This window comes from Rutidosis leptorrhynchoides, chromosome 1, assembly GCF_046630445.1.
Source record: "Rutidosis leptorrhynchoides isolate AG116_Rl617_1_P2 chromosome 1, CSIRO_AGI_Rlap_v1, whole genome shotgun sequence".
NCBI lineage: Eukaryota > Viridiplantae > Streptophyta > Magnoliopsida > Asterales > Asteraceae > Rutidosis > Rutidosis leptorrhynchoides.
The window spans coordinates 328,009,120-328,021,792 of NC_092333.1; the positions used below are offsets into that span (position 1 = coordinate 328,009,120).

The window sequence follows — 12,673 nt, forward strand, 5'->3', positions numbered from 1 at the left end:
ACGAGAATTTGATTATTGTAAATGATATTTTTGTTTGATGAAACATGTTTAGTTGTGTTCCTTGTCAAAAGAGCTTTCCGACGATATAAGATACGAGTTCTAAGTGTTTACGGTTTGCGTTTTGTGTTTGTTTGGAATTTGATTTAATCTTGAAACAGACCAGGAGTCAGGCCACGACCAATGTCGCGGCGCGACAGACCTGGCCGCGGCGCGGCATAAGCCGGGTCCAGGATTCTGTCCCACTTGCTCGTTTTACATAAAATGTTTGGCATGCTAGGGACCTCCAATTCACGTGCAACTTGTTTTAATATGCTTATATATGAATAACTAGCATAGAAAAATAGTCCGAGGCCCGACCCGAACATGTTGACTTTTCATTGACTTTGACTCGACCCAAGTTTGACTTTTTGTCAAACTTAACCAATTGATTATGAAATCCTCCTAACATGATTCTTTACTTATATCTTGCATGAAACTTGACAATTTGATTCACATGCTTTATAATCGAGTCGTAACGAGCCATATGACTAATTGAACATCTTTGACCATTTATGTTTACCGTTATTGATACAACCTATATGTTTAGGTCAAGACTAGCTTTGTCTTTGCACGCATTTACTTGTTGGAGTAGTTTATTAACTCTTGCACTCAAGGTGAGATCATAGTCCCACTTTTCAACAACTTTTATACTTTTAAATCGTGGGCTGAGAAACATATACATTACGTACTTATATACATTTCACACGTATATATATTTTTCATACTTTTATACATTGAACACAATTGTGAATACAAAGATACGGACGAGTTTGAACGAAAATCCTCAATTCAATTATCATTAGTTACATCAGATGGTGTAAGCGAGACTATGTTGTGTGGATCCATACGGGTTTGACTAACCCTCATTCGGACGGCTCGCTACCGTTAAGCGAATGAAATATATTCTGGTACGGTGTATGTTCTAACACTTTTATGCTGAGGTAAATGATACAGTTAAGCTTTGATAATTGGGTGCTCGGTAAACAACAATACTTATGGAAATTCAAACGATTTGGAAAATCGATTTATACTATAAATTGTGGTTCAACTTATTTTACTTACATACTCACTTACTAGACCTATGATTTCACCAACGTTTTCGTTGACAGATTTCTTCCATGTTTTCTCAGGTTTTGAATGCTTAGTGATACATGCTTCCGCTCATACTTTTGATACTTGCATTGGATGTCGAGTATACTTGCATACGTGGAGCGTCTTTTTGACTACTTTTAAACTGTGTCGCACGTGTTTCATATGAACTTTAATCCTTGTTATGTACTTGTTATGGGAACTACTTTTGTAAACTTGAAACATCCTTATTTATGAAACGAATGCGACATATTTTCGGTTAAACTTTGTCATAAAGACTTATGATCATGCAATGGGACCATACGTAGACGACGCCATCATTTGACGATTTGTCGGGGTCGCTTCACACTGGTACTAAGCTCATGAGGCTGCTTAGTATTACCATCAGCACCTTTTGAAAATACATACTCAGTTATGATCAAGTTCCACATACACGTGTCAATACCATTAAGATAAATGATAAATCGTGATTTCCAGTGGACATAATCATTCAATGATTCCAATTTGGGAACCTTATTAGCACTTCCTACTTCATTTTAAGATAATAACAGTCTTTGAAGGTTCGTTCCAGTTACAACTAATGCATAGTTAGTGCTTATGTATTAGGTGGTTTCCGACATTGTGCTTAAGTTAATTAAATTTGTTTCTGCATTTTACGGTCAATTGAGTGTTTGAGACTATCCGTCGATGGTCATGTGGTAAGTGTCCAACTGTCGTTGATTTGTTACTAATTGTTAACTGATATTACAATTACTCCTCTGGTCGATGGTTGACCCTCGGTTGATGGTCAGGTCGATCAATCGATGGTCAAGAGTCCAGTGGTCGATGGTCAGAGACGAACTGTCAATTGGTATCTCTCCATGGGCTGGAGACGGTCGGTCGAGGGTAGTTCTTCAGCTATCAGCACAGAAAATTAGGGTTTCGAGCCTAAATCGACCTAGAGAACTATTTTCGACAGAAAAATCTAAGATTTTACGATAGGAACTTCAGGAAAACACTTGGGGACACAAACACACTCAAAAACCAGATTTTAACACGTAAAAATTGGGACTTTTGATAATAATAAAAAAAAACATAAAGTTTTCTTAAAAACCCAAAAACAACCCTTTAGATTTTCGATTGAATATGTTTGGATTATCAACTCCATGCTCTGACACCACTTTGTTGACGGATTAAAGGATCTTAGATCAAACGTATACTCTATCTAACTAGACAAAGCTTTAATCGAATAAACTTTGACTCTTGGGATCGAATGAATCAAACCTAGACCTATGGAATAGATTAGATCGATGTCTTTAAGTTGTTATTCGTGTTGGGTATGACTTGGGACGATAGCAAACGAAAGAACTCGGCTAGGGTTAATGTAGAGTGTGTAATATAACAAAGAAACCTGTAACCCATATTTATATTACCTACAGTGACCCTCGATCAGGGGTACACCATCGGTTGATTGTCTCAACAGTCAATCGACCGTCACAGTTATTTAACAATGAAGTACAATTAACATCAAATATTCATTGTATGATTACATAAATGTCCAATGATTGGATTAAACATTACACACACGTTAGAATTAGAAAATTACAAATATGCACTAACAAAATCGGACAAAGAATTTCTGACGACATATATTCCCACGCTATAAAAAGCGTCAAAAAAAATTATAATGTCAGTTATAGTGTTAAGAACTTATTTTGAAAAACTAAACTACCCCACCAACGAACGTTTGCTTCAACGGTATCAAGCCTCAGTGTGGAAGCGCCCGCGATTAGTTGCCAAGCAACCCGGGTTCAATTCCTGGGGGCGGAAGATTTTCTCTCCAATTTCCTGCGATTAGTTGCCAAACAACCCAGGTCCCGCGATTAGTTGCCAAGCAACCCGGGTAGGAGTTTCCTTCTAGCGTGTGTGGGTGCAAATGATGAGGGTCGTTGAAATAAATGATCCGCTGATGTAAATTCGCCGTTAAAAAAAAAAAAAAAAAAAAAAAAAAAAAAAAAAAAAAAAACCCCATTAGTTGCAGTGATGGTGTATATCAAAAAACTTATAAATACGAAAAATTAAATTTCACTTTAGTCATGAGTAAAATAAAACTGACGAAAACTACGTAAGAAAGAGGGGTCATATAATTGATGCTAAAAGGGTATTACATGAATCATGCATGATTGCTAGTAATAAATTTTGTCTGGCTACCTTCCATCGAGTATTGTAACTGTGACTTGGTTCACCGTTACAGATTCATCTTGTTTGCTTGATGACTCTATTTCAGAATGTCTTCTTCCAAGACAAAATCCAGGATATTTTGGTTGAGGTAGGTTTACTAAGTCGCTGCTCAACATTAGCAAAACTTTCGACATATTTGGCCTATCTTCTGCTTGTTCTTGAATACATAACAATCCGATTTGTATGCATCTCACTACTTCATCCTCTGAAAAATTGTCCCTTACGGTTTCATCTAGTACTTCTAACGCGTTCCCCTCTTTCCATAGCTTCCATGTCTGAAAAATGTATCTTCTAGTAAATAAATGATACGACAATATCAAAGCAAATCGATCTTATGCATATTTCAGTCAGTTCAGGATTGAAATTCTTAACTAGAAACCAACTAACAGGTTTAATTTCTGGGTCGGATGCAGGTTATTAGATAAACAACCATGCACCCCAAAAATTTTTTGGAACATTTTAATAATATTCCAACCAACCTGAAACTATCCATTAAATTTGACACGTTTCAATTGAAACCAACCCACCAAATATGAACCATTTGATCTGAAATAAACCTGATAAATAACCCCTCAACTTGTTTATTGTAACGGATTATGCAGGTTGTGTCCAAACTGGGTACGTTTAACATGCCGACCCGACCCAAATTGCTACCCCGGCCTGTATATGTCATCTAACTAAGTACTTACATATCCGAGCAGGTTAAGTTGGTTACTTGCGTAATAGAATCCTCTATTCTTTTTCCCGCTTACTATCTCTAACACCAAAACCCCGAAACTAAAAACATCCGATTTTATCGAGAAAAGGCCGTCCATTGCATATTCAGGAGACATGTAACCACTGCAAAACATATTTATTTAGAAAATAATAATATGAAAATCTATAGTCCATATCATTGTATCAATGCAAATGTATACAATGGTTATGATACTTACTGTGTTCCCACCACCTTCTTTGTTTCTGCTTGGGTTTGATCTCCCCCAAAAATTCGTGCCATACCAAAATCAGATATTTTTGGAGTCATCTCCTTATCTAGCAAAATATTGCTCGCCTTAAGATCACGATGAATTATTCTAAACCTTGAATCTTGATGAAGATAAAGAAGCCCTCTAGCAATCCCAGATATGATATTGAATCGTTTTTCCCAATTAAGTTGTGCACTTCTCTCTTTATCTATACCAAATTCAAGAAACACGTTAAATTTCAACTACGATAAATTAATTTAACATTAAAAAGAAAAAAAAACATGAAACCCCAAGGAAACTAACCGAAAAGAAAAGTATTGAGACTTTTATGTTCCATGTACTCGTAAATCAACAGCTTTTCTTCAACCTCAATGCAGCAACCTAGTAGTCGAACAAGGTTCCTATGTTGAAGTTTCGCAATTAATCTCACCTCATTTTTAAGTTCCTCAATCCCTTGACCCGAAGATTTTGAGAGCCTTTTAACAGCCACAACTTCACCTTCCACTAATATTCCCTGTTATAATTTATGACAATCAACAAAAAAGTGTCCCCCCTCTTGTTTGTTAACAACTTGATACCAACAAAATCTAGATAAATTTGGTAGGTAATAAAACTGCATTTTACCTTGTAAACTGATCCAAACCCACCCTGCCCGAGTTTATTTGAATCCGAAAAGTTGTTTGTAGCCATAACCAATGTCGTAAAATCAAACAAGGGTAATTCGAGTTCCTCTGTTGTTGTTTCACCTGAATAATCTCTTCTACTTTGCACATTATTAATCACATCGTTCATCAAGAAATCTTGGCTTCTTTCATGTGGGCCTAATGTAAATCATTAAAATACATACCTTTAACATATTAATATGTTTGGATTAACATTAACATTATTATGAATTATGAATGAATTTCGCTTTGAAATTAAAATATGCACCTTTTCTGTATGTCTTGGATTTTTTCAACAGTTGCGTTTTCTTTCTCTTGAAAAAAAATAGTATCAAGAGGATTACTAGAGCTGAACAGGTACCGACTGTAATGGCAACAATTATGATAACATTGTTGCTCCTGCCACCGTCAGATTTCATCCCTGTAGTGGATGACGGGTCTGCAATAATGATAACATAGTCTTTTAGAAGCTTACAATTACAGTTATATATGTATTATGTATTGAGATAGTTTAATTGCATGTGGTATAAGTTGCAAAAGCATAATAAGGTCAATTCATTTCCCCGTAATGATCAATCGAAGTATCCAACAAGTGATACAAATACAACATATAAATTTTGGGTGAAATAAACCACCATGGTTTAAAACTAAGAAAGGTCATTCGTCAATAATACAAGGTAATGTTATTTATTTATTTTTTTTTTTTAATCGTGTCTTTAAAACTACATTTAACATTATTTATTTATTTATTTATTTTTATTAAAGAGCCAATGGCTTGGCGGTATTATGATCACTCTTACAACGTTGGGGTTGAAGGTCCGAGTTCTGTTTAGGACATTTCGTGGTGTATATATGGATGTATGAATTTGTCTTTTAAAAAAAAAAACATTTTTAATTTTTAAATGTAAGTATTATTTGGATGTAACTTGTTAATAAACACTTTAAAAGCACCACACGCATTGACCCCGCTTTGAATGATGTAGGTAGAAACTTTATAAATCAAATTTTGGCCTAAAACAACGGCTTTGAAAAGTAAAGGTCCCCAACTATCCTGTACGTTTGACAATACTCCAAAGTTGACTTTCGGATTTATTGTTGTCTACAACTACAATCCACCAAACCAGAACATAATACGGAGTAATTTATTTATATCATATATCAGGTTGAAAAACAAGATACGGAGAACATTTTAGCCACGTACAATAAGTTACCCTGTATTGGTTGATTACCCAATAAACTCTCAGACCACGTCAACTCAGTTCATTACTATACTGTTATACTATAATAATCAATAAATAAATAAATATGCAAACTAAAACTAATATGGTGGTTTTTCTCACATTATATATTATTCGTATTTATCTTGAGAATAAGGGCATAGCCCAACGGTTCTCACTATATACTTTGTGTCATGAGATAAGGAGAGGTCATGAGTTCAATCCTTAAGGATGACATGATTTTCTTTAAAACAATTGAACACTAATAATTGTGGTATATATTGACCATATAGGGAGGTTTTACCGGATTTCACGGACCCCTACCCGGAACCACTGCCCGAATGGATGTGTTCTCGGGTACCACTGATGCCAAAAAAATCGTCATTAAAAAAAAAATTAATGATATTGTTCTAAAAAGATTGGGAAGCCTAATAATATATGTACCTAATTATAATATTCATATCTTATATCTTATATGTCATATCTCTATTTAATAATAACAACTTATACTTAATATATTCCAGAGAGAGAGAGAGAGAGAGAGAGAGAGAGAGAGAGAGAGAGAGAGAGAGAGAGAGAGAGAGAGAGAGAGAGAGAACCAACTCTTTCACCGACCATTGACTCTTAGAATACCTACTTTGACAGTCTCATTCGATTTTTTGATGAATTTAAAATATATTTATGTATTAGTTAATGGTAAAGATCCACAAGAAACTAACTGTAAAAGAGAACTTACAAGTTCAATGCACATGCACTACCATATGCACATGCACTGAAAATAAATTTTAAAAATTTTAGTTTTAAAAGGTAAAAAAAAATCCATGTAGGACAAACCGACTGCCACATATGAAAGATTGACTGCCATGTAAGTTAGACTGACTTGCGGTGTAGGTCGGATTGACTACCATGAAGGACACTGACTTGCCACGTAGGGCAGACTAAAGTCAGTCTGTGCCATGCAGACTGACATGTGGACTGACACTTAGGCACAGACTTGCACGTAGCTCAGTCTGTGCAATCAAGACTGACATATGGTAGGCTGAAAAAAATGATTTAAAAAGAATTAGTTTGTGAATTCAGATTGAAGAATATGTGCATATGATGGGTACACGTGTATTCAGTCTGTAAGTTCTCTCGGTTCTCTTTTATCAAAAAATATTTATGAATTCCTTCACTTATGGTTCTCTCTTATAGGTGATACGTACACGTATACAATCAATCATGTTATCATGTTTTACAGTGTTATAGAGTACAATATTATAAAGCATAATTAATTGTGTACATAATATATATATATATATATATATATATATATATATATATATATATATATATATATATATATATATATATATATATATATATATATATATATAATAATAATAATAATAATAATAATAATATATATGTGCACATATTATCGCTCCATATAATATATACTCGTATATTAAAAACTACATAAAAGCCTATGGAGGTCGTACAATGGAGCAAAGTATACATTGATTGTCATTAGGGCGCTCATGGTAACTGGGCCCAAGATATCAACATGCTTAAAATCGATATACCATATACCATTGTTTAGGGGTGTTTTACTTCACGGTTTATGTCGTTTATTCGATTTAGTTTTTACGAATATTTCTTAGCATCATTTAGTTTAATGACCTGTGGAACAACGAATTTCAACTAAGAAACTTGTCGTCGTTTTTACAAACATATTGATATACTTAACTTGCTCAGAATAAATGTACTACATTTATTCTCCCACCACATTATTCCAAATTTCATGACAATTACTATTTTTCTTGTCATAAAAGCCTAGATTACAACCTTCTATTGAGACATGTATTTCGCATACATATGTAACGTAATTAATTCCGTAAAAAGAACCTATATTTGAATAATAATAATCTAATAAAAATAAAAATAATTATAATTATAATTATAATAATAAATACTAATAGTTTGCATAAAATTTGAGTATTTATATTAATAATAATTATTATTATTAATAACAAATGTCTCTTAATTTTTTTTTTTTTTAAAATACAATTATTATATGAAGGTTGTACGATATGCTTAAAAGTTTGTACATGTATTCATGATGGGTGTTGTAAAAGATTGTACAATTGTTTTAAAGTTTATACATATATCAATGGAGTGTTTTATCATAAAGTTGTACACAATACTTCAAATACTGTACATATGATCATGAGAGTGTTTTACGATAAGATTGTACATTATGATTTAAATATTGTACATATGGTCATGAGTATGTTTTATCATAAGGTTGTACATAATACTTCATATAATATACAATTAACATTTTAATATTATGTTTAAATATAATTAGTTATTTTAATTACATCATCAACGGGGCTTATCATTTTTCTTATTATTTTTAAATTTTTTTAAGATTAGATAATTCTTATTTATAACATCATATAGATTCAACTATGCATATATAATGTTATCAAACACTTCATTCGTCCCATATTAATAGTTCAGTATTCTATTTTAAGATGTCTCAAATTAATAGTCCACTTTCATAAATAGAAAAGAATAAGAATTTTAAGTTCTATTTTGGTCTTAATGTATGTGGATAAGATTAAAGGAGAAATAAAAAGTAAGGATAAAACTGAAAGTAAGCAGAAAATACACTACTTTTATGACATTTTCCTAAACTGTATATTATTATATGTGGACTATTAATATGTGATGAAAGAAGTATATCACAATATAAATATATAATAAATACCATAAACAAATAGCATATTTCAGTTTTTTGATTAGGAACCAAAATTTGATTTTAGAATCCAAATTAAATTTAAAAATCGTATTATTTTTCAGACGAGACCAAAAACTCAAATCAAATTTAAATTAACCAACCCACTTCACTAAAATCATTCTACATCGGGCGGTGTCATGGGTAAAATTATTTAATGAACACCCTTATTATTATAATTTTCGAGACATATATTGATTAGCTTTTATCATTATTTATTTATCTTTAAGCTCAATTTTATATAAAAAAAAAAATGCAAAGACAACATGCTTCAACTTTTCTTATAAAAGCATTGGTGGCATGATTATACATCCAAAGCATTAGTTAAAGCACACTAATGAATGGTCAAAAAGTACTTGCGATGAAAGTATATAAGCCAATAAAATTCATCAGACCGTTGTAAAATGTTGGCAATGTAATAACGGTTTAAAACTTGATGGATTAAATATGTAAATATCATCACTTTAGCTTTTGTTATGAAAAAAGAAATCACGAACCATTCAAGGGAAGTAGGGAACGAAAAGGGGGGTTTAAACACGTTTTCACATGTCTAATTGGCGGTCTGAAATTGGTCATATATATATATATATATATATATATATATATATATATATATATATATATATATATATATATATATATATATATATATATATATATATAGTGAAAGGATCCCTAGAGAACTAGGGTATGTAGAGAATCCATAGAACTCGTGTAGATTCAGTAAATCTGCTGCAGATTGACAAATTATTTTTTTTTTTTTGCAGTTTTTTTTTCTGTGAAGAATTTTTTTTTTTTTTTTTTTGCAGATTGAGTCAATCTGCGTGCAGATTGAGTCAATCTGCGTGCAGATTGACGTTTTTTCCAGTTTTTTTTAAAAAAAAAAACAGTCAATCTGCACAGAAAAAAGTGAATCTGCAAAAAAAAAAACTGCAAAAAAGGTCAATCTGCACAAAAAAGTCAGTCTGCACAGAAAAAAGTCGATTTGCAAAAAAAAAAAAGGGAAAAAAACGCAGATTGACTCAATCTGCATAAAAAAACAAAAAAAAAGTCGATCTGTAAAAAAAAATTAAAAAAAATGGAAAAAACGTCAATCTGCACGCAGATTGACTCAATCTGAAGAAGAAAAAAAAATCTGCACAGAAAAAAAAATCTGCAAAAAAAAAAAAAAAAAAAAATTTGTCAATCTGCAGCAGATTTACTGAATCTACACGAGTTCCATGGGTTCTCTATTACCTTTGGTTCTCCATGGATCCTCACCGTATATATATATATATATATATATATATATATATATATATATATATATATATATATATATATATGAGCATTGTCATAAAAAAACTTCTAGAAATGCTTTTGGTATCAAATCACACATTCACACCTTAACCAATCTTATTATTTTCATAATATTAATGAACACATTAGATCTCTCAATATTCCTAATGTATGAAACGAGAAAAGTAATTATCTTTTAGAACTCTAAAGTCTCTGTTCTGTTTTGCTGTAGGAACATTGGAGATACAACAACATTACAATTGTTTATACCATCAAAGGACAACAATATGAACATGTCTACCTTAAAAAGTTTGTGTCTTACTTTGAAACATTCAGATCCTTTTTTAAATTTATTGATTCATATTCAATAACTTTTTTTCCAACTTTGAATATTTGGAAAGAATTTTTACCGAATACCATCAAATTACATTATTGATTTTTTCTGCATTCTAATATTTTTCATCCTGTTTTTTTTTTTTTTGAAAAGCAAAATTTTTATTAAAATTTAAATACTTTATTAAATTAATACATCAATATTAAAAAATTAATTATTTAATATTAAATTAAATTATAGATTAGAAACGTACCCAAATCAGATGCTGCAACTCTAACGTAAAGATCTTGACCACCACCTTCAGAATCAGCATACTGTCGCATATCCACAAGATCCACTCCCCATATCACACACCCCGACCCGACTCCAGTTATATTCATACTAGCGTAAGCACTACACGTACAATTGCTTTTACATCTCTGACCACATTCAGTCAAACTCATAGTTTGATCAACAAACACCTTTGAACTTTCCGGTAATTTCATATTTTTTAATGGCAAAAATCCATCCGACCCACAATCCAATTCGGAGCTCCGAACACACCCGCCCGACCCATCTCGTAAGTCCCAGGCTTGTTCGTTTCTCGGTCGAAAACCCTTCATACATTTACAAACCGGTGAATTGTTTGTATCACAAACGCCAAACGGCCCACATTCGCCATAATAATCACATTGATCACGTGGAGCAAACCAGTATTCGCTCCACGTGTCAGCCGTTTCAACCCATGTGAAACGTTGGAGAACACCCGCAGAATTCATAATTAACCGTGAATAAACTGAATTATTCATCAACTTAAATGAATACCAAATCTCATCTCGATTATTCTGAAACTCGAACTCGATAACTTTAACAGTTTTCATCTCCGGTACACCGCTAAACCGTCTTCCATTCCATGGCCCGCTTCGATAAGTTTCTTTTCCTTTTTGCAATATAAAAATTTCGGGAAAACCATCTATATTCATCTTAAAAGAAGAATCACCCATACTCGGATCAATATTCGACTTCCACGATGTTATAAAGCGGTTAATTCCAGTTTTTCGATCCCAACCGAGTTTCATTCCAGGCAAAAGTGTATCTGTTGGATAATCAAAGCTTTGCCAAATATAATTCTCCGAGTTCTCATAATTTTCGCTACGTAGCACAAAATTACCTGTTTAAATAAATAAACTATTTAACTTAGATACTGCTAGCATCATAACACATATACATCCTCGGTAAATATTGAATTTATATAAAGACAAATGCTCACACATTTATATTTAAAAATAATAATGATGAAAAGAATAATAGTACCGTTGTTCATAAGTTGTGCCACGGTGTTTGTCAGCGGTAGGGATTTGTTTGATGACCAAACTGCGGTTTCAGCTTGGTTTAAAAGTACTATGTTGCCGTTTTCACCAATTTTAAACTTCCCTGATGATGAAGTTACAGGCGTATCTCGATTAGCTACCCAAACGTATGTTTTTTGTTTTATTTGTTTGTACCAAATGGCTATATACAAATTATTGTTACCTGGATTGATAAACCCAAGTTCAAAGACTTCATTTTTCGAGACTAGAGTTTGGTTTATGGTTAAAGGTTGTTCGGGTGTGATGGTGTCGATGGCTAGAGATAAAAATGCGATGTACAGATGAAGGAATACGAATATGAAGAGATTATTCATTATTTTGAGACAATTTTTTGATCATTTGTTTTTGTGGGTTTTGGGATTTTTGTAGATTATGAACACCGTCATTTGAAAAGGAATTTTATGGAAGAAAGAGAAATAATGAAGTGGTTGTTGACCACATCTTTGATATTTCTTTATGGTCTTTGTTGGTATGTCTAAATTTTTTTTTTGTGTAGAGTGGAATGTCCTGTTTATATCGATATATAAATATTTTATATTAATTGATCTTTTTTTGAAATTTTAACCTTTATATGAGACGTTTTTCAAAGACTGCATTCGTTTTTAAAATAATCCATAACCTTTATTTTATTGACAAGGTTAAAAGGACACCACCTAGATTATCAAGAAATGATAATCTAAAAATATCACACTTACACACGACCAATATATATTAGTTTACAATATTAATATGTTACAA

General features: G+C 32.3%; 1 protein-coding gene across 1 annotated transcript; it reads right to left on the reverse strand.

The window, feature by feature from the left end:
• Positions 1 to 2,627: 2,627 nt before the first annotated feature.
• Positions 2,628 to 12,340, reverse strand: LOC139886555 (receptor-like serine/threonine-protein kinase SD1-8). The gene is made up of 9 exons (XM_071870397.1): positions 11,880 to 12,340; positions 10,840 to 11,736; positions 5,244 to 5,414; positions 4,938 to 5,134; positions 4,617 to 4,827; positions 4,284 to 4,521; positions 4,038 to 4,188; positions 3,319 to 3,623; positions 2,628 to 3,073 (listed from the first exon to the last, which is right to left on the reverse strand). Exons 1-9 carry the CDS (start codon positions 12,247 to 12,249, stop codon positions 3,025 to 3,027), a joined length of 2,589 nt encoding a protein of 862 aa, XP_071726498.1. The 5' UTR covers positions 12,250 to 12,340; the 3' UTR covers positions 2,628 to 3,024.
• Positions 12,341 to 12,673: the final 333 nt, after the last annotated feature.